Here is a 23,832-nt window from a genome sequence, read left to right as displayed (position 1 = left end):
ATTGTATACTTCGTAAAGTCAAAAATTATAAATTTGTATTTACTGTACGTAGGTATGTTGACAATAAGCGAATGTTATCAGAATGGTTGTTGAATTTTTGTTTGAAGATTTCTTTTCCATCAGTGCATTTCGTCTGGTTAAAAAGTAGTTTGCTGTGCTTTGGAGCAGCTGCAGGTGGGAACACGATGATGTTTGAGACCAGTGGCGTGTCGTGACGTGGATGTTAGGGCCTTGGCAAGAAAGGAAAAATATATTAATCCTCAGAACCATAGGCGAAATAGAGGGAACCCCCCCTCTCCCCAAGAGCAAACTTGGGTCCACCCACATTTTTTTACGAATCGAAAATAATGTGATAAGTTATCCTCAATTTACGCGTAACTAGTTCGCATTCGACATACGGTGACTATACTTTGCCCACCCATCGATTTCTTGAATATAGTCTATACCTGGAAGTTCTCGCAATTTTCGAAAGTAAGGGACCATGGCCATGCCCAGCAAAATGTTTTAATTACGCCAATGCCTACAACCTATAAATAGCAATTTTCTTCTAACAATTTAGTCTGCAAAAGGAAACTATACCTTCAAAAAATCAAACTGAAATCAAAATCAAAATCAATTTACTTACAATTACTTGAATTCCAGCTCGAGTCGACTTTCTTTACGTAGAAATCTCTGGATCACTGCATCATAGAATTTGGATTTATCTCCCTCTCGTAACTTGGATAACAGTTCTCTTTCGTTGGAAATGAGGCTTAAATTCGTCATTCGGTGCTCGGTCTGAGTAGCGCGGCAGAACGTGTGGATCCTTTTCAGTGACGGAAACGATCTCTCGACAGATGATTTTGTAGAAGGTACTGTTGCAATCAGCATAGCTAACTTATAAATCTCCGCGAATCCACTCACCAGATTCATATCCAGCAAATATTGAATGATCTCAATGGGCGTTTTATTTGATTCCTCATTGGAAGCGTACCACACATGTAGTTCATTTTGTAGTTTGGAAAAATTAAAAACACCACCATAAACTACCTGCATCTTTTTTAAAATCATGAGGAAAGTTTTCTCGTTTGTTGAAGAACTTCAGTTTAGATGGGTTTAGGAGATCAGAACATTGCAATTATTCGAAAGACGCAGATCTAATTGTAATCTGATTACTGATGTTGTCAATGATTTCAAAGTACAGTCTCCGGCAATGATCCTTCTGTGATTCATCATTTAATCTCCTTCTTTTTGTCTGAATCCCTTCTTCTTCCCCTACATCTCTATCAACAGAAGACCAGACTATTTCAAAACTATCTCTTTCCTTTTGCAGTTGGTTTCGAAATTCAGTAATTTTATTATTGCAGTATAAAATATCAACATCCCTAGACTGGTGTATATTGAACAATATATCTGAGAAAGCAAGTAAATTGGATAAAACCTTTATTAAAAATATATTTTCAATATTCCTTAGGAAGCTAGGAAATCCTCTGCCTGTCATTGCAGTTAAATTGTCGAAGTCTCCACTTTCACTAACATGATCAAGAAACATAATCAATGATTCTCTGTTTTCACTGATCGTATGAATAAGTCTAGAGGTAAAATTCCATCGAGTACAAGATAATGATGGTAGCTTTTCTGACATGAAAGCAGAAAGTTCGTGCAACCTCTTTGGCGAATGAGAAAAAAAGGCAGGCAGTGATTTAAGACCGCAAAAAAATGTTTTAAGCTCTTTGTTGCATTCCAATGACTGTTGCAAAACTAAATTCATTACATGAGCATAGCAATGCGTAAAGAGAGCTTTAGGATACTTTTCCAACACTGCTTTGAAGGCCATTGAGATGGCCGCTCATCTCCGAAGACCCATCGTATGTCTGAGCATTAATTTGTCCGCGCATGTGTAGGTATTCATTATTTCATTAACATGATTGAAAAGCACCGCTGCAGTTTTATCAGCACTCATGTCATGAAATCCAAGAAATCGTTCTACGATTTTTTTCTCCGTCGCCGAAATATATCGTAAAACAGTTGACAATTGAGATTTATTGCTTACACCTGAAGTTTCGTCAAGCATAATAGCTACAAACTCTGTGTTCTGAAATTTCGAGGTAAATTCGTCTCTCAGTACATGGGCAACAGAATGTATCAAATCATTCTGAATGCTTGCTGAAGTTCCACGGAAAACTGAAGAAGTCTGTAAACGTTCTTTTAATGTGGAATCAAACTCTGCGCTTGCAATAAGAAATTCCACATAATTTCCCTTGTTTAGAGACGTTGCTTGTTATGAGACCTGAATGGTAGCTCCTCCTTTGCTAAATAGCAGACGGCATTAATCAACCTCTTTAATATTTCCCTATTCTTCTTTACTTTTTCGTTGTGCAACTCAATGTCAGCCCTTCGTTGGGAATCCAAAAGAACGTCTATTCTTGTTGGATTTGCAATGAAGGTATTAAATTTTAAAAAGCTAGAAAGATGCATTTCAGACTCACCAGGTTTCTTCACTGCAGTATTAAGATGGTTCAAATCCTCGTACCCTTGATGATTCCACACATTTTTTTTAGTTGAAAATAGCAGACATGTCCAGCAGTGAAATTTATTCACTACACTACACTCACAAAGCCAATCTGACATGTCGTACAACTCCATTCGAAAATGTCTCTCAAAACCAGCACCACTTTTGCCCTTCACAAGAGTTGATATCGTGAGATTAGGACACGGTCGATCACGGTCAATTATTTGTTTTTTCTCATTATAAGAAACTAAGGAAAAAAAAGAACTTTTCAATAGTTTTTGAATTACACTTTCACTAGTTATCTTAAAAAGCTGAAACCACTACACTCGTAAACGCGAAAGACAAGGGGACACCAAGCATTGCCAAATCAGAAAGCCAAAATATCTACAATCTACCGTACAATATATGTATAGCTCTGTAGTATATAAAAAAACTGTAATGATTCTCCTGAATCGAACTTTTCTCAGCCACCTACTAATTTCAATATAATAGGTCTATTTAATAAATAATCTCAAAATGTAGCAAGTGAGACAAATCCTTTTTGCAGCATTCAGAGACAACAGAAAAAAAAAGGGGGGGGGGGGGACTTTACCAAGCACTTGAAGACAGTAATAGGAGGCCCGAAACCGTAAGTCTTGCGGATGAGTCACTAGCCAAAGAAATTAGGAAATTAAAAGGCAAAATGGAAAGCTGTTCTGTAGCTCAGCGTCCATTTTTTTTTTCTTCAACTGACCATTCGAACACAATTTTATTCGATCGAGAAAATAATGATGTTTCTTTTCACCGTGTTCCTTACACGTATTTTAGCAAGAAGTCGATTGTGCCCTTAACTTATGAATTGAATGATATGTTTAACAATAATAATAATTAAAAAAAAAATAGTCCGTAGATCACACACACACAAAAATTGCATTCTGTATTGCTATAAAAAAAATCTGTACATCCACCGATAAATCTACAAACTTGGCAACGCTTTGAGACAAGCAGAAAACTCAAGCCGTTGGGTTTCTTAACAACGCCTGAATCACAGAAGCATGAGGTGGGAAACACGAAGCGCATACACAATATGAGTCTTCTAAAGCGGCGAAAATACAGCCAAAGCGTGGCCAATGACTTACAGAGGTGCCTCCTCATAACATAACGGAGATCGTGTAGCTTTCCTCGGTTCTTTCGCACTTCAACAGTTGATTTTGTCCCGTTGAAAAATGAAAAAAAGTCCCTACTTCTCAGGATCGTTTAATTAAATTAAAATACTGTTTTCTTAATTTTTCGTTGGGCGTTAACACACGACTTGCACATCCAGAGAAGACGCTACTGTTTGAGACATACTGGCGACTTTTTTGTGTGTGAAAATAACACCTTCCTCATAAAGCAGTAAATAACTGCAGTAGCAGTTCTCTACGTAAGTGATAAGATATCTCCAACTATAAGAAACTAATACAAGTTACAGTATATATTATTTTGGTATATATTTTTTATTATTATTATTTTAACAGCTACTAACAAGGAATGGACAATTGCAGAATTTTTACTTTCCGCAATCCGGAAAGTGAAATCAGAAAAATTCTGGAATTCGGAAAAAAAATCCGGATTTCGGAAAGTAAAATTTCCGATTCCGGAAAAGTTTGGCCATCCCTAATTGAAAGTCTAAAAGCGTGTACCTATTTGTTTATCAAACTTGTTTTCTGCACTCGATGCCTTGGCTTTTCTTGCAGCTTTTAATTTTCTTTTGCTTTCGATAATCTTAGGTACTCCGGACTATCAGCAGTTGATGTGCCAAAGGTCAAACTGTCTTGGGTTCATATATCCAGTAGAACCCCTCTCGTCCGCCCTCGGCTGCTCCTCCACTCCGGTTGATCCGACCGTACTCGAACCGAACTTGTCCCGACTCGTCGGTGACTCACGAGCCTATTTGTCATTTACTGCCGTCGCGGCGTTCTTGTTTACTTGCTGTTACCGCATATCCGCTTTAGTGCTCCCCTCATTCTTGTATCCTTTCTTTCGTTGTGCGTGTTTTGTGTATTGTACTGTACAGTTTTTAGTGCTTACTGTTCGTTTGGTTTTACTGTAGAGAACAATATAGTCATTTTTGAGTTCAGAGATTGTCTATTTGTTTATTTTACTGTAAATTCGTATTTTTCTGATAATCTAACCTTCTTTGCGTTCCGACCATACCCCAGTCCCAAAGATGACCGAATAGAGGGGTTCTACTGTATGTGTAAATCCAGACTTGATACTAGATAAAAAGTCATTCGATGAAAGTTGTCACCACTAGTCAAATTCTTATTGGCCGTCAGAATAAATGAGAAAATAAAATTCACTTTAATTGAAAAATTGATGAGTTCATATTTTGTTCGTGACTTCGGGTCCAGGAGTTGTAGCCGGTTAAAATAATAGTAAGGGAAAATATGAATCTGTCACTATTAGCCACTGCCACACTTGACAATATCATTTCAGAAAATAACTAAAACATTAATAAGTCATGGTACATAACTGACACATGCCGTTAAATTAAAGATTGCTTACCTATTTGCGTTACCCGTCCGTATTTTGACCGAGAAAGTTTGGATGCGTGCTGATACCTTCGATCGGTGAATCTCTCCGCTGATATTATTTACACCCCTAATTCGTATGCCGGTTCCGTCATTTCAGTAAATCGTACGCTTTCTTCCCATTCACTTCTTTAAAAGTCTTACTTATAGTAATCTGAATGTAAATTTGGTGATTTGTTTCACTAAATATTATAAAATAGACAGTGTAAAAATAACAAAGAAAATTAAACGTCAACAGCCAACTGTTTACGCAGTTACTCCCTGCTGCTACCTAGATTGAAGATTATACGAATCGGAAATCATCTTTCCTAAGTTCAGGTTAAAAAGCTAGTTTGGTGAATAAACAGAATCTTGAAATTTTTAGTGTGGAGATTTTTGTGACGATATTATGTGTCATGAATTTGTTATTACATATTATAGATGTTATATATTAGGTTTTTTGTTAGAATTATATTTTTGCGTTGTAATTCTTCGCTAGTAATTTTTACTTTCGAGCGACGAAAGGAAAAAGAAAGTATGGTGAACATGAGAAAAATCGAATTCGAGATTTCAGCGGATTTAAATGTTTCAATGCTCGTAGACCGAAAAAGTGATTTTTCGACATGTATTCCTTCTGTCCGTCCGTTTATTCTGATGCACACTTGCCTAGAGGCCATACTTTTCAACCACATTTTAAACAAAATATTTGAGTGATTCTCCAGGGGGGTTTTCCAATTTTCTTTCTACTCCTAAAAATAAGATAATTTACTGAAGAGTGGAAATAAAAAAATTCTGTTTTCTCAGAAACGGCTCTAACTATTGTGCACATTTCATTAAAAAAAAATCATCAATAACAACCCTGTACAGTGGTATAAGTCATTTCTCTAGGAAAAGTTGAAAAGGGAAATAATTTACTCTTAGGGATGAATTTTTTCGGAGATTTTCTTAAAAAGATTCAGTTGATTTTATTAATATTTCATAAATAATGTGATAATGTAGCATTATTTATTTGTCCTGAAAAAATCCACGAGGAGTAGATTATTCTGGGAGTAAGTTTTTTTCGAACAATTTTCTCAAAAAGAGGTCAGGTGATTTTGTTGATATTCCATACATAAGTATTTCATGAATTATCACTTCAGATAAAAAATGAATCCTCTGTAACAATGGTAAACGGTCAGGACAATGGTTGGGTCGTGATCAAAGTCCAGCAAGAGATTTGCAAATCTTTTCCATTAACTACCACCTCCTCTAGCATCTCGTTCACTTCTCGGGAGGAAAGACCTTTTCTGATAATCGAGTGAGAGATGCGGTTAAGAGCTTCTTCGCATCGCTGACTGGAGACTTCTCTCATCACGGGATCCAATCGTTGGCTTAGTGAGGTTGCAGACGGCTACTATGTTGATTAACCAAGTATTGTAGGATTTTTTGATTAACCAAGTATTGTAGGGTCAAAGTAGACCTTTCGCCTGTGTCAGTACAGTGACATGCGGGAAAGAACGGATTTACTATTCTGGCAGTGTACTGACAAGTCGTAAAATAAAGGTTAATAGTATTACTATCTTACTTAGATTATAAGGATTTCTAAAGATGTTTGTTCACTCAAAGTTTGGATCAAGAATAAGAATACGAGTGATTTGTACTCGTCGATATGAATATTAATTATGTCCAGGATTTTCCGATATATTTTGAAAGTTTTACTTTATTTTTACTCTTAAGTGCTCCTTTCATCAAAAATAAATTTACCATTAAACATCTTGTTTATTTGATTGTAATATTTCTTGTTTGTTACCATGTATATCTTAAGTTCTGTTTTGTTTATATAATTTCAGATGCAGGAACGGATTAGTGAATGGATGTGGCAAATGTTACGTATATGGAAAAGAGCATTAAGTTACAGGGACACTTAATAGATGCTGACATTGTTAAATCGTTCAAAACATGAATACAGTTTGCCGTGGAAATCATGACATGAATATTTCATCCTGTATACATATTTGTAAAAAATATATTTATACTGTTTGATTTTATAATGAACATTTTACTGCAAATATAACATAATTGTTCATTATGACGAACCGTTTTCATGAAGGTAAAAAGAAGAAAAATGCCGTACATAAAGAAAATAATTGTAGCATACTAGTCAGAATTGTCTATGAGATATTTTGTTCTTGTAATGTTGTTTGCTTAGTATTTCGATAAAGACAAAATAGTAATGGATACTGTCCAAATGTAAATTAAACATTTATAACCGTGTTTTCAGTTAGATTGTAATTTGCCTGGAGGTATCTGCAGTTGTATTTTTTTAAAGTTAATTGTATGATTTGCAGAAAGATGGGAATTACTAAGCAAGAAGACATGTCATTCTACTATTATAGATGAGTTGTACTTTATTAATAAAATTTTAATAAAAAGTTTGTATTTTAGTATTTACAGTTAACGAAACTACAACGACAGCGCAGTGTCCGATCTTGTTTTGTGTTCTTCCTTTTCTCTGGTTATGTCCCGTAGGTCGCCAAGCATGTACAGCATTCTTATAATGCCCTAGTATTTCCGTAGCATAAGTGTCACAGTCGATTAAGACCAGTTATGTTTTGTATGTTTGGTAGAATATGCAAAAGCATAATTAACAGGATGGCGACAAAAATTACAGGGAATATTTCCCTGACCTTTGCTGGTTTTCCAGAACATATTTTGAAATTTTCTTCGTCATTAGCCATAGGCTTTCCCATGCGAAGAAAATTTCGACAACGACGATACATAAGTAATATTTTTTTACCTAATCAACTGGAGAAATTAATAATATAAAAACATATATGTACGTGTTTTATTACGAAAACGAAATCAGAACACTTACCTAATAAAAATTGTTGCACAAAGGAAGAAATTTACCCTGGAATTTAAATCTGTAACTTTAGTCACATGATGAAAGCTTCGTCACATAACAGAAAAATTCACAGTCGTATTTTTTACATTTTCCCTTCCGCATTTGGATAAAGTTGAGTGATTAGTAAGTGCAGAAAAGTAGCAAGCTGTTTCATCGGAGGCCGTGGATAAGTGAGTAGAATGAAGGACTACAACTGGCAAAGCATTTTGACATCGGATCGAATCCCATCCCTTTTACTTTCATAAGAACTGAAACAACCTAATAAGAAAGTAACTTTCGTTTAGCAGAGTACTATCGGTAATAGCTCTTGTATACTGGCACCTCTCGCTCCTTTCCCTTTGTTGCACAGCAAACAAATTCCCTTTGAACTCAAGTAAACAGAGAAAGTGAGGCACAGACACGTTTCAGTCTTATTACCATGATTGAAATAGAAAAGATTGTCCTTATGAAACCAGCCGGCGAGAAATTATTGTAGCTAAGCTTTTGAACTTTTCAACATGTTAAAATATAATTTCTTTGTGAGGGCATGTTAAGCAATGAGTGCAATCAAATCTACAAGTTTGGCTACAGAGTGAAATAAATACTATAAGCTTAAATTCATAAAATACAGTATTTCGAAAGAATAGCATACCTATGAACCAAACCATACATTCTAAAACAGATAGGAGAGTAAAAGACTGATATTAAAATACTAGAACCAAAAGATGTAAGCAACTTTTGTTTTATAGTGTGAGTACACGTCAACAATATTAAGTTAAATTTCTTCAGTTACGGATTATAAATTTACGTGTGGGTACGTATTGTTTCTTTAAACACAAGTTTTAAAGCTTACACCTATTCACAACATTCCTAATCAAATTAAAACCAAAAATCCTTTGTACCTTTTTATGGACAGGTGATTAAAGCACATGGTTCTGGATTCGAGAAATGAAATATTTAAGTTTTACGTCCCACGTTTATACCAGCTAGGCTAAAGGAGACTGTGATGATGAGAAATGAATGAAAAAACGGAGGAAACGGGAGAACCCCGAGAAAACTCACGCACACGGTGTTGACCCCAAAGCTCACTTGGCGCGAGCTGTGATCGAACCAAGGACCCCATGCACTAGAGGTGAACACACTGCCACAGCCACCGCGGCCCCGGTTCGTGGTGAGAATTAAATATATTTTGATGTAGCGTTAAAGTTTAAAAAATATGTTGGCGCAAAAGCAGAATTTTCGCTTACTCTCGTGCCTCCCTCCTGAGATCCTAAGGAGCAATAGAAACGGGCCTTCGAAAAAGATTCGTGGTGTTTAAGACGAAATAGTACACCAGAACAGCCGTTTGACTGATCTGTGCGACACGTAACGTAAGTTGACACCTAAAATTGCCACCATCTGAAGGTGTGAGTGTATAGAATAACTGGAAAGATTTCCTGTCTGTATTATCGCTTTTGATGAAAATGGATCTGCTACGATAATCGTAAGTGTCAGGACAGTTTTAGGGTGGTGATCAACGTCCAGGATAGATTCCAACCATCCCTCCGACCGCAGAAGGGTTCGCTACTATGGTAGTCTATGTAGCATTGTGCTCTTATTCAAAGTGAAACGATCACTGCGAATCGTTACAATGTTAAACTCCGTAAAATTCACAGAAAAGCTGTCAACGATGGTCGACAAACATTTTCTGTGGTTCACTTCCATGCATGCCTCAAAGGACAGGGTAGACTGTCCATGATCTGCAGTTTAAAACCCTTCTTCCGTACTCTCCTGAGAAGTCTCCTATCGGTTACCGCGTTTTTCGGTATTTCAGTCACCTCTTGTTAAGGAAGAATTTCTGTGACGACTGAATAGTACAGCGTGAGGTTCACTACTACTTCGCATCGCGAACTTCACATTTCTTTCGTCATGGAATCCAATCGTTGGTTCAGACATGGTTACACAGAACTTCCCTTATTAACAAATTTCTAATGTGGCAGATAAGTGCATTGGGTCTAAGCCCCAAATATAAGATAATAATCATCTTTCTTAAAAATGTGTAGCTTTAGCCTAAGACTGCTGACTAACGTGGTGCCTTTCAACGCGTGGGCCCATGCCTACAGTGTATGGGAGGACCTGATTCGCTAGCAGGACCGCCTCGACCAGGTCAGCTGTAGGAACTCAGGATTTCGGTCTGGCCGTGCAATGGGCGTATTCCACTCCGTTAGGGAATAGGGATTACATTGTATACTTGAAAATCGAGATAAAGGGATACATCTTGATGGTGCACGAGGACAAATCGTCCAAACTTGAAGAACTACGAACCCGACGCACCTAGCGGGAACGAGTGACCGCAGAACGTCTTGTGAGGCGTATGAAGTATGGGAGTAGATCACTTTAATCTAATGACTAACGTGATATTTTAGTTTTAAATTTTTCATCTTTGAAAGTGATGTCAAGTGGACATTTCAATCGCATCAATATTGTGACTAGTTTAGTTTGGTTCATTCAAGACTCCGTCTTCGCGCCTAAACTTTAACGCTGGATCAAAATATATTAGCACCCACTGCAAATCGAATCCAGGACCATGGGCTGTAACCGCTTATCCGTAAAGAGGCAAGGGATTTTTGGTTTCGATTTCGTTAGGAACATTGTGAATAGGCGTAAACTTTAAAAATACGTTATTAGAAAGAATACATAAGTTTATAATACGTAACTCAAATTCTTGCCTTGTTTCATATAGCACATGACCGCCTTCGCATGTAATTTTTTGAGGGAGATTCAAAATGGCGGACATCAAGATGGAAACCTTTCATCTGACATGCACCGTAAAGGTTCCCTCTCGGCCTAAGGTGTCCCTACAATTATCAATTCCGACTATCTACATTCGCCTTTATTTTATAAGGGGCAGTAAGAGACTTGTGACGCACAAATCAATTCTGCATAAAATTAAGCAGCTTGGGAATTCAACCAACCTATCACGGCGATTTGAAAATACGTGTCGTTAACGAAGTGCTGTGCCCCGTATCATTTCATATGATTGAAAAGCTGAAAATCAGAAGCCAAGCCAAGTCTGGGCTATACGGTAGATGATCAAACATGTTCCATTTGAATTGGCGCAAAAGGTCTTGATTTCGCAGAATACTGTGAGGGCGAGCATTGTTATACAAGAACACAACCCCAGACGTCAGCAGACTGCGACGTTTGTTCTGGATGGCTCTTCTTAATTTCTTCAGTAGTGGAGTAAACTTTATAATTGATCGTTGTACCACGTTCCATGAATCCGACAAGATTTCCTTAGCATCCGAAAACACTGTGACCATAACCTTCCTCGCTAACAAAGTTTGACGGGCATTCGTCGGCTTGTTCGGAGTAGTACAATCCCATGCTATTGACGGTTGTTTTGTCTCAGTGTTCACATACACCACCCAAATCTCATTGCCAGTTACTATTCTGATCAAAACCTCCTCTCCTTCTGTGTTGTACCGGAGAGAAAGTCTAAGGCACAATCCATTCGATAGTTTTTGTGTATCTCCATTAGAATTTTCAGTACCCACCAATCACAGAACTTCCGCTAACCTAATTTTCCGGTGACTACCTCATAACTAACTCTATGGCCTATGGAACCCGGAGGTTCAATGCCGCGTTCACAAAAGCTCTCCACTGACTTGTATCCTTAGCTAACTGCATCCAATTTCTACTTTGTATTCCAATCTCTGCGAGATCCATCTTAATATTGTCCTCCCATCTGCGCCTAGGTCTTCCTAATGGTCGCTTTCCGATTGGTCTTCCAGTCAAGACTGAAAGCGTTTCTACTTTCTCCCATTCTAGCTACATGACCTGCCCACCTAAGCCTCCTAGACTTGACAACCCTAACAATGTTGGGTAAACCGTATAAATTATGTAGTTCCTCGTTATGAAGTTTCCGCCATTCCCCATTCCTGTTCCTCTTGGGTCCGAATATTCGTCTCAGGATCTTGTTCTCAAATACTTTCAGTCTATGTTCTTCCCTTTGAGTAAGCAATCATGTTTCGCAACCATACAGAACAACAGGCATGATTATAGTTTTGTATATTTTAAGCTTCAAACTCCTGGACAGAATTCGCGACGACGAGAGATTTTGAACCGGGTAGTAACACGAATTCCCTGCTTGTAGTCGACATTTAATTTCTTCGTGAATATGATTTTCCTCTGTTAATATTGATCCTAGATATTTAAAACTATCCACTTTATCAAAAGTATTATTTCATATTTTAACGCATCCATAATTTGCTGTATTACGGTCCCGACGCACTTCCATGTATTTAGTTTTCTCTGCATTTACTTCTAAACCCATGTCCCTGCAAGCGTTTAATAATATCTCTGCATTTATTTCTATTGTTCTTCTATCATCCCCTATTAAGTGTACATTATCAGCATATGCCATGACCTGGTGAATACCGTTCAACTCTAGGCCCTGGTTGCGATCTTTGATTTTCCTTATAGCGTATTCCAGAACAAAGTTAAATAATAATGGCGACAACGCATCTCCTTGTTTCAGGCCATTTTCGACGTGAAAGCTCGTGAACAAAAATTTTCCTACCCGGTCTTTACTTTGGGATTCATTTAAACATATCTTAATTAATCTAATTAGCTTTCTCGGTTTTACAGGTTCTGTAAGAACGTTGTATAATGTTTCTCTCCTAACCGAGTCGTACGCCTTTCTAAAATCAATAAATAGTTGATGTACCGGGGTATTGTATTCCCACCTTTTTTTCGAATATTTGGCGAATGGTAAATATTTGGTCGATGATTGATCGATTTCGTCTAAATCCGCGCTGATAATCTCCAATAATTTAATCTGCGTAATCTGTGTGGGTCAATCTTGCAAATAGAATATCTGAAAGGATTTTATAGGATGTTGACAGAAGAGAAATGCCTCGATAATTATTACAGTCAGTTTTGTCGCCTTTCTTGTGAATTGGAACAATGATTGATTCTTTCCACTCTTTTGGCAATTCTTCCTTGTTCCAGATAAGGAGAATGAGTTTGTGTATCTTGTTCCACAATTTTTCGCCTCCAGCAAAAATTAACTCAGCCGGAATTACATCTACACCCGGAGATTTGTGTTTCTTTAATTTATTTATAGTGGTTTCTACTTCTATTCGGTTGGGTTCTGGAATATACGGTTCTGCGGTGTGTATCTCCATTTCTCCACGCACACTAGTTTTTGGTTGTGTGTTAAGCAAATCGTCAAAGAAATCTTTCCATCTATTTAAGATGCTATCCGTATGAGTGAGAACTGTACCGTCAGATTTCTTTAATATATGAGCACGAGGTTGATAGCCTTTTTTACATTCGCTGATCCCCTTATACATGTCCCGGATGTTTTTATTTTTACTATTATCTTCAAGTTCCTTAATTTTAGCTTTCAAAAAATCGCGTTTCTTTGTTCTAAAAGTTTTGGAAGTTTCCCGCCTGGTATCTGCGAAATTTTGTGTAGTTATTTCATTCGGATTTTGTAGCCAGCGTAATTTTGCATGTTTTCTCTTCTCTGCTAGTTTAATGCATTCCTGGTCGAACCATGGTTTGTTTGTTCCTACGTATTTCCGCGTGTCCCAATTTTTGTTCTGCTGAAATTTTAATGCTATCTCTTAATTTCAATCCAGGTATCCTCAACACTAGTGCACTCCGAATCTTCTAAAGCCGAGAATCTATTCGAAACTTCAATCTGGTATTCCTCTCTTACCTGGCTCTCTTCTAATTTCTTTAAATTGAATCTCTCCCATTTTCGGACAATGAATATTACCTTTATTTAACGATAATCTCTCCCGTATCTGGACATCAATTATGCTAGATTCCCTTCTTCTAACTACTAAAACGTGATCAATTTGATTATGTTTTTCCGTCTGGGGAGTCCAAGTATATTTATGAACGTCGCGATGTGGGAATTTTGTACTCACGATTAGCTTTTTGGATGTTGCAAAGTTCACGAGGCTAACACCGCTGTCATTATTTTCCTTATGCAGACTTTCGTTTCCTATAATCGGTTGAAAATATCCTTTCGTCCTATCTTCGCATTGAAATCCCCTAATAGAATTTTCATATGGTATCGCGGGAGTTGGTAAAATATCTGTTCTACTTGTTCGTAAAACTGTCTTTTATATCGTCATCCTTATCTTCAGTTGGGCATGTACATTTAAAACAATAATATCACACCACCGTCCCTTAAGAGTAATAAAAGAAAGTCTGCCAGTAACAAATTCAACCCGTTTAATTGCTGGTAATATTCGTTTGTGAACGAAAAATTTCCGGAATTCACAGGTCCATTTCCTACCCACCTAACTTTCTGAACTCTTACTAGGTCCATCCTGTATTTCTCTAACTCATCGTTACGGATTTTAACACGCCTGCCCTATAAAGACTTCTAATATTCCAAGTTCCAAATCTCATGCTCATTTTCTTTTGTTTTATCAGTCCTTGTCCGAGGCTTTTGTGAATATTTCTGAACAAGTGCTTTTTTTACAGGATGAGGTTGCTAACCTTACCCAAACCCCCAAGCTGGAGGACCGCTCCTAGTCGGCTGTCCGAGACTACTTATTCAGTATATTCGCAGCTAACCTCTATGTCTAGAGGCCTTCTCCTCGATCCGCAACCTGAGGACGCGCCATGCCGTGGTGACAGGAACCCACGTTACAGAGGGTGACTACCTCATACGGCCGAGAAATGTTCGTAAATTGTTTGAGATGGTGAATCAATGGTTCTCGCGAACTTCGACGTAATATTCTTTACGAAATCATCACTAACTGGAGATCTAGCATTTCTAGGTTCATCATTAAAATTTGTTCTTTCTTCTTTGAAAAATGTGACCCATTGACGCACAGCACCTTTATTCATAATGTTTGGGCCGCATATAGCACACAATTCACGATGAATATCTGAAGCTAACAGAGTTTTGGCTCAAAGAAATTATTCACTCTGTGTACCTTGTATTTGGCAGAATTTTCTATGATTGCACATGCGCGGCAGTACGATGCTCACTAGCACAGTTGAATGCTTACTTAATTACTGACTGCATGATGTAACAGACGTTACATTCCGAATTACCCTCGTATATGTAGTATTAGAGAACGTTACTAAAGACTTTTAAAGATGGCACTGTTAATGCAGGGGAAGTTTTGACAAGAAGTTTATGGTCGTTATTGGTTTGTTAGAATGGGAAGTTAAAAATACCTGTCGCCAAATATGCCAAGGTGAATTCCACTATCAACAGACTAAGGTCCTGACTGCATTTTATCGTCATAACATTCTTTGCATGGGACGAAGACAAATCGGGTATTGTTGAATCAAGACAAATCATCCAGCAATACCTCTCATTCGACAATACTTCCCGTTCAACAAATGGATATGTCGACGCTGTTTGCCAACCTCCTCCAATTGAAACTTCGATGCCGGGCAATAGCCAGAATACAGGGCTACCAAACAGCATTAGTGGTGGCGTTATGCAATTTCCTGAGGTATTTCGTCACTAAAATCGGAGATGAATGTCCTAACGTAAACAATTAAAAGGTGTAGATAAAAATTTGAAAAAAAAAAAAAAAAGTCCAAATCCAGTTTAGAGAGAGAAATTGGGAAGCAAAAGAGAGCATAACCTCATATGCCTACTTTGAGCTCTCCATATATATATATATATATATATATATATATATATATATATTTTTTTACATAATTTCCGATATTCTCTGCATTAAATGTATAACATTACTGGTTTGTATTTTCTATGGATTTTCCATAAAAGCATGGACCAAATTTTTGATACCAAACTATAATATATACTTGTTATTGGAAACTGATCAAACTATTCTTTCCAGGCTTGTGCCATTACTCACAAGGAGCAATGCTTAGAATTTGTAGTCTAGTATTATAGTAAAATGGGCGTTTTAAGCTAGATTTTTAGAGAGGCAATTTTCAAAAAATGTATAAAACACTCCCTAAAAATTGAAAAATTATCCAATTTTGACAACTGAAAATACCCCCCCCCCAAATGAACTTTTTTGTAAATTACACATTTATGAAATGAATTGACAGAAAATAGAATAATTCCATAAAATGCGAAAATTATTCTATTTGAAAATAGTGAACATAAAAAAGTTAAATTATATATTTATACAATGTATCGAAAGAAAATATGTAAATTCGAATAATTTGAAATATAATATCTCCCATTCCAAGCAGGGAACCAAACCTAAAATTATTTACACATACTGTAAGGACCAAAACTAAGTCTCAAGGTATTTTTTTTTTATCATCTTATGGAATATGAGCCACGTTTGTTTCTTTAACTGTACACATCAGTAATTTAGTTGAATGAATACGGTATATCGTTCTGTATCTTGCAATACGCCATATGTTAAAATTTGAGTATTTTTAATTAACACTAGTATTGGATCTGGGGGCACTTGTTTTATCACCTGGCAAAGTATCGTATGTATCCGGCTAATAATAGCAGAGTTATAAAAAAGAACTGTATATCTCATCCTATTTCAAAACTGTAAAATACAAAACAGTTTTTTCACTCTCCTGTAAAGTTGTGATTTTCAACATACGACTTATTGCAAGATACACAACGGCATATTTGTTTGTAAAGGGTGAGGCATAAGTTGGTTAACATCCTTGTAGCACACGAACGGCTTAGCGTTTACACTTGGTTCATGGTATATGTTGTTCGGGTGGGTAATGGACCATAATACACGACATGGCTGCCATAGCGGCCATCTTGGATCCGACTTTGGATTTTTAAATGGGAAGGGGTACATGTGGGGTATCATTTGACACGAGCTCGATCTCAGGAAAACAGTGGTGCAGTCCATTTTCACCTACCGTTACTGGTTAAGTTATTGCGTCAGAAAGGGTGAAAATTTAGCATTACAGCATGCGCTCTATGCGCTGTCCTTGAGCAAGAAGACATACTGCAAGCCACCTCTGCCAATCCGCATGGACTTGCAACAACATTGTCTGGGTCGATGGTTTCACAACATTGCAGAATTCGCTGCATCATATGGTGGATATCACGGATGGATTCTTAATAAACCAGTTTCTTCAGATGGCCTTAGAGGAAAAAGTCTATCGGCGTAAGATCTGGGGATCGTGGTGGCCACTCTATCGTTCCCCGTCGCCCTATCCAATGTCTCGGAAATTGTCTATCGAGCCATTGGCGTGAACATAACGCATAGTGAGGTGGAGCCCCGTCTTACTGGAAAAAGAACGGGAAATCACCGTCCTCATTCAAGAGAGGAGAGAACATATCATCCTCGAGCATATCACGATATTTCTCACCAGTCAGGGTGACATGGATGAAGTAAGGTCCAATAATGCGCGTACCTCAGATTATACATCATACCATCACCTTTTCCCCAGCCCACATCTTAGCTGTCTTGACGCCAATACTGGACTGTCACTCCAGTATCTGCGATTTTGTTTATTGACCTCCCCTGGACGACAAATAACGCCTCATCACTGAAAAGAATACGTTGTGGGAACATGGAAACCTCCTACTCCTTTCTGTGGCCCGTCAAGCAAACTGCACTCGCCTGCTTGAATCATCCTCTGTTAACCGCTGCTAGAGTTGCAGCTTGTATGGGTACCACTTGTTCACATGCAGCACCCATAACACTGATCGTTATCTGATTCCTGTCATGGATGCCACACGACGAGAACTTCGTTTTGGGCTTTTCACAGCAGCAGCCAACATTTTTGTCGCCTTGTCGTCGGTAGTAGCGGTCCGTGGGTGTCCAGATCGATCCTTGTGCACCGAGCCCGTCTCATGGAACTTCTTGAACACTGCAACGTGTGAAATGTTCTCCCTCTCTGGGTGGGACAACTCAGCCACAATCACCCTGACAGATCGACCACCACTCTTGTCCACAATCTTGATTCGTCCTGAGATTGTTAGCGACATCTTACATCACCTGGAACAACAGAGAAAAAACAATGCCAAATATTCACCATTTCTGACGCAATAACTTCTTAACCAATAACGGTAGGTGAAAATGGACTACACCACTGTTTCCCTGAGATCGAGCTCGTGTTAAATGATACCCCACACGTTCCCTCCCCACTTAAAAATCCAAAGTTGGATCCAAGATGGCCGCCATGGCAACCATGACATGCAATATAGTACATTACCCTCCCGAACAACACATCCCATGAACAGAGTTTGAACGCCAAGCCGTTCCTGTGCTACAGGGGTGTTAACCGACTTATGCCTCACCTTGTAGTTTGTTTTTGATTAAATAAACACACTGTAATTTTTAAATTTGAGGTGCTTGATGTTCAACGTGATTTTTTTCCTTGTATGTTTTTTTTTAATTTTTTTTTTATCTTTAATATCAGTTCTGAAAGAATGCATTCTACAACTTAATCCAACAGATTCCCTAATAGGTTTTTCATTATACTCATCTTTAAATAAACCTGCCACTTTTTCATTAACTTCTGGAAATATTAATTGCGAAATCATCCGGATAGTCACTGGTTCCAAACCACTTAATATTTTGTTTCGTGTCTTCAGTTTCTATATATATAAAATGAAAGTCAGCATCTGTAGCACTTTTACTTGATCACTACAACTTCTTAGCTACTGCTTTTTTTTTTTTTTTTTTTAATAGATAATTATAGTAAAATTTATACACAAGTAGTTTTGATAATTCCAATGTACGCCCTATTCCAAAAATATGACTGAATTTGTTATATGGCCATTTTAAGGTTAAAGAAAAAAAAGTCTAACTTCGAGTATCTTCGGAAATAGTAAATCAAAGATACCATGTTCAAGTACCCAAGCCAACCTTCACAATCGAAAAAAAAAATGTACAATGTTTTTTTATTATTATTTTAATTGGAACAAGATTTGAAATAATATAAAGTGTAGAAAGAAATAGCATTCACCAAAATACGTATTGATAAAGTTTTTCAATGTATACAGGTGAGCTCATGCTGGTTTTCTTATTTAGGTATTTAGGTTTCCATACCTAAAAGAACATTTCCAATGAAAGGAAAGACAGTGAACATAGTTCTCCATCCATAGTAGATTAAAACAAAACAAAAAAAAAAAAAAAAAAAAGGAAAAACAACAGTATTTGCAACGGATATTATGTCATTGTTTTGGTATTTTTTTTTTTCTTCAGAAGGAACTCGGCATATGCAAGCATGTCCTTTAGGACTGGCGCACAAAATTGATGATACACAACAGAATGCATTTTCTTTATGAAAATTCTGCCATATAACTTGTACATCAAACAAGTGAACACCTGCTACAATCAGTTATTTATCACAGTTTTGATATGAAAACTAGTCTTGCCCTTATTATAAGCAAGTGTTTTATCGTTAAAGGTGGAAAGATGCAGATATTTAATTATTTTATATTGAAGGGAAAAGGAAGAAAGAGGCTTGTTTTATGGATTGCAAGTTGGAATTGAATCTTGTAATAATCTTTACTGCCACATATTCTTAGCAGTTGTGCATGCATTCTCTTATCACTAATATCAGAACAGACACAAGAAAAGTGAATTCTAAGTTTCCAGGTGTATCTTCTAAGAATTGGCTGTGAACTGATAATTTACATCTCCTTCATTGTTCAATGTGGCAACAATAAATCGATTGTATTTAGAGAAACTGTCAATAAATACATTAAGGTATTTTAACTTCGTAATATGCACGGTAAATTACAGGTCGTCAAATATGAGTATTAGAAAGGAACGCAATATTCTGCAACAATGATGGTCTTTGCGTAAGGTTTCTAGATTGGAGAATAAAACTTAACACACTATAATGGACCACGTAAAATTGCCTAAAAGAGATTTTTGGTTTGATACAATTCAACGTCCCACACGCCTGCTACGCTAAAGGAGACGTGGACCTACTGATTATAGTGGAATCCGAACCATTTTGGTCGTTCAACTAATATGTACCAGTTTATATAATTTTTTCTAATATATATCCGAACAATCCCTTTGGTATTCTCTGCTTGTCAGTACTATTAGGCATATGTTTCATCGACCAACAGTCTATTCCATCGCACTTTGAAATAGGTATAACTTGTAGCATGCTGATATTCCATTTTTCACTACAGAAATTTCAATTTAATTAAGGATTTATCTTACTAGTCTCAAGATCTGATTGGTATAGTTGCTATTGTACTGCATTAGTTAAAATCATGCAAGTGTTTGCACGACCGCATTTCATATCACAAATTTTACTTGCTCAGTTTTTGTATGTTCCTGTGAGCGAGAGAGCTCTTAACTCTGAAGTGAAAACAGATATCTAAACTTTGGTTACGGAAATGAATTCAGGAGTAAATTCCAGTTCTATTTGATACCCCACATGACCCCCTTGCCATTTATCATATTTGACGACGATTGAATATGGCGCCTTTCAAGATGGACTGGATGTACTCTTACATATAGATGATTTACCTTGGTTTACAATACTGAAGTCAGATATATCAAAAGCTTTTTCATTTTTGTGCTAAAAGGGTATTCTTGGACATTGCCTACAGGATTTCAAGATGGCGTCGATGTAGCAGCTCAACGAAGCATTTGTGCATCGAGTGACTATTACTACGTTACTTAGCAACTCTAACTCAATCTTGTCACTAATTTTCATCAAAATTCAACTCTCACGGTTTATGGACCTTCCTCGTCAGTGATAAACTTTAGACCTCACTTTTGTGAACTTGGTCTCTGAAAAGGTTTCTAGGTTTTTGTGAACAGAAGTATACCACTCCAATTAGAACGTGTATGAATAAATATCTTCTACTTTGCTAAATTCAATCTTCTACTTTTACATTATAAATGAGAACATATACCTTTTCTCTGGTACTATTTAAGCAATGAATAAAACATTCACGAAACATCTTTGAAAATATTGGAGTATAAACAAATTCTTTTTTTTGCTTATCTGAGGTACTGTTGGCGAGTTATAAGCGAATATCAGGAAATGAATATGTTGGTGGGAAATTTTCAAAAGTTCCCTATTTCCCTGCTTTTTGAAATATTTATACTAAAGTTACTTGATTGTAATTCAAATGGGATGTAACTCGTATTTCTCCCTTAATTATGCCTTAAGTTACATACATCTAAGTAAAGGTTTTGCCACAAAAGGAAAAGCTTATAAAGAGAGTTTTTAAAGTAGTTTTTTCTACCAAACTAATGGCTGTTCAGTTGCGAAAATTTGCATGATCATTTATTTTAACATGTTGAATACAAAGAAGAAATACATTTTCCTACCTCATCTGAAGTTTGCTTGTTAGCAAATCGTTTTGTATACTCTACAATATGTTTTCATTAAATCTCAAAAGAATCATTAGAAGGTCCAAAAAGTTAGATTCGTAAGGATGCTACATTGGCTTCCTTACACTGCTTTTTTTTTATTATTATTTTATTTTTTAAAGCCACTCTTAAATGGGTTTTCCAAAAGCAGAGACCTAGTGTGAATATACTGTGACTTGGACACAATAATTCTTACAAATATGCATACTTCGACGAACGAATTCCTGTACTTGGTAGATACATTCCACTGGTGCCTACACAGAATCGAGGGAATTATAGATGTCATTCGTTCAATACTTCCTGAGTAGAGGTTTCTGCTGGTTGAAATGTACTGTGTGGTTCCTTACACCGACATTCTTTGACAAAATTTCAAACGCCATTCAATTTGACGTACATTCATGTCCAAAATGATTGCCGCATATCTATAACTGTCTTCTTTTAAGGATATAATTTGATAATGGTTTTGCAGGGTAATTTAATACTGTGTGTATAATCGGGAAATTATGTTTGTGGTAAATTTCATGGGGAAAGAATTATAAATACGAAAATTAGAGTGAGTTAAACAAGATGTTGCTAAATGGACAAGTTAGTTCTATTTTCGTTTTATTGTTTTTATTTACTGCTCTTTTGACATGAAATTTGCCACATATATGTCTTTGTCGATTATACACATACTAACATTATAAGAAATACCGGGAAAATTCGTTATCAAATGATATTCCAACAACATATTTATAGACATGCGACAATAATTTTGGACGTGAGTGTACCTTTTCATTTGAAGATTTGAGTTCACACCGGGCCCCGGGAGTCACTCACTCATCACGAATACCTCAAACAGTAAGCCTGCACCGTACATGTACTACGTGTTAGCAGAAATGTCGAACTCCAAACCATTCCTGAGAGAATGGTCCGGGGTCACACTTTGTGGAGACCCTGTATTTTATTTTATATATATTTTTTATATACTGTTTTTATTTTTGCCTTTGCAGATGAGGCACTGACGAAAATGGCCATCCCCCAGAAGATGACACATTATGAGGAATGTTGGATAGAGATTAAATCTGCCACCCAAGTCCACCGGAACTTCTGGACGCGCTACAGATGCATAACCCCATTACGTCCGACCATTCGGCAATGGTACACGAGGTTCAACGAAAGTGGAAGTGTCATGAATAGGAAGAATTCTGGACGTCCAAGCACTAGTGAAAAAGGTGTGGAATGGCTGCAACAGGTATTTCTCCGGACCCCAACCAAACTAATCCATCAAGTGTCGACAGTTGCAGCTACCAATGACCACGCTGCGCAGGGTGTTACACAAGCTACTGAAACTGCTGCATGTGTTTCAACCTGATGACAGGCTAAAGCGCAAAGCATTTGCAATTGAGAAACAAGGGCCCAGACTTTCTGCTAAAGATGGGCATTTTCGGACGAAGGGGGGCTTTCACGTGTCTGGTATAGAAAAGCAACATAGTGTGCGGATGTGCGGATATAGGGATTGGAGAACCCCAACATAAGACGGGAAATTGTGCGCAATAGTCCAAAGGTAAACGTGTGGTGTGGTCTGTTTCACGACCGTATAGTGGGACCGTTTTTCTTTGTAGAGGCGTCAATCACCGCGACTGTTCTTTTGCACATGTTGCAACAGCTTACATTTCCAGAGTTCGAACGCCTGCAACCACATATTATATATATATATATATATATATATATATATATATATATATATATATATATATATATATATATATATAAATGAAAGTGACTGTGAGACTTCGAACCGCTTGAACCATCTGACAGATCTTGATCAATTTTCAACTTACAAGGTCTGTCCTGAAAGTAATGTCAATAAGTCTATTAAAAATCATTTATTGAATTTACTGTTACAGGTGTTTAAAAATCTTCAAAACAGCCTCCTTTTGCGTTGATACATCGGCTGCAGTGGGATTTCCAGCTCTCGAATGCGTTGCGGTAGTTCTCCTCCGGAATGTCCTTTAATACTGCGGCGCACGCTACTTCGATCCCGTCCACTGTCCCAAAATGCTTGCTTTTCAGGGGTTTTGAAGCGTGGAAACAGAAAAAAGGCAAGGGGAGCCAAGTCCGGACTGTACGGGGGCTGGGGATCGTTGGCACCCCTGCTTTGACCAGGTTGTCGGTGACGATGAAGGCACTGTGGACCGGCGCATTATCGTGGTGCAACTTCCAATTGTTTGCGATATCCGGCCGGATGCGTTGAACCCTGAGTTTCAGTCTTTTGAGGACTTCCACATGAAATTTAGAGTTCACAGTGGTTCCACGTTCTACAAACTCATGATGAACCAATCCATGGATGTCAAAAAACACGATCAGCATGATTTTGATCTTTGATTTGCTCATCCTGCCTTTCTTCGGGCGAGGGGACGAGGGCGTGTGCCACCCCGATGATTGCCTTTTGGCCTCCAGGTCATATTCAAACACCCGTGTCTCGCCAATGACGTCCAAAAATTTTCGATCACGTTTGCACATGTCGAGGTTTTCTTGGCACGTTTGAACGCGGCGTGACTTTTGGTCGCCTGTGAGCACTTATGGAACCATTTTTGCGCACACCTTCCGCATGCCGATATGGTTTGTAACGATTTCGGAATGTTTAACATGTCGACCATTAAACGAACACTTAATCATCGATCT

The 23,832-nt window shown here is 37.5% G+C and overlaps 2 protein-coding genes across 2 annotated transcripts in view; one reads left to right on the top strand and one right to left on the bottom strand.

Moving 5' to 3' along the window:
• Window positions 1-7,433, top strand: part of TfIIA-S (general transcription factor IIA subunit 2) — a 39,927-nt gene extending 32,494 nt beyond the window's left edge. Inside the window, exon 5 of the mRNA XM_081736033.1 lies at window positions 6,852-7,433. Coding sequence (XP_081592159.1) covers window positions 6,852-6,868 — 17 coding nt within the window. The 3' untranslated portion in view covers window positions 6,869-7,433. The remainder of the gene's footprint in view (window positions 1-6,851) is intronic.
• A 15,625-nt stretch (window positions 7,434-23,058) lies between these two features.
• Window positions 23,059-23,670, bottom strand: LOC145667668 (uncharacterized). Its single transcript, XM_081735126.1, has one exon. The coding sequence runs from the start codon at window positions 23,668-23,670 to the stop codon at window positions 23,059-23,061; it is 612 nt and encodes a 203-aa protein (XP_081591252.1).
• Between the last annotated feature and the right edge of the window lie 162 nt (window positions 23,671-23,832).

This window comes from Thermobia domestica, chromosome 13 (assembly GCF_964235325.1).
Source record: "Thermobia domestica chromosome 13, izTheDome1.hap1.1, whole genome shotgun sequence".
Lineage (NCBI taxonomy): Eukaryota > Metazoa > Arthropoda > Insecta > Zygentoma > Lepismatidae > Thermobia > Thermobia domestica.
Note: the sequence above shows the minus strand (reverse complement) of the source record. Positions and strands in the feature narration are given on the sequence as shown.

Excerpts from the sequence above, each read along its gene's own strand:
- LOC145667668 (XM_081735126.1), bottom strand. The coding sequence starts at position 23,670 with ATGTGCAAACGTGATCGAAAATTTTTGGACGTCATTGGCGAGACACGG.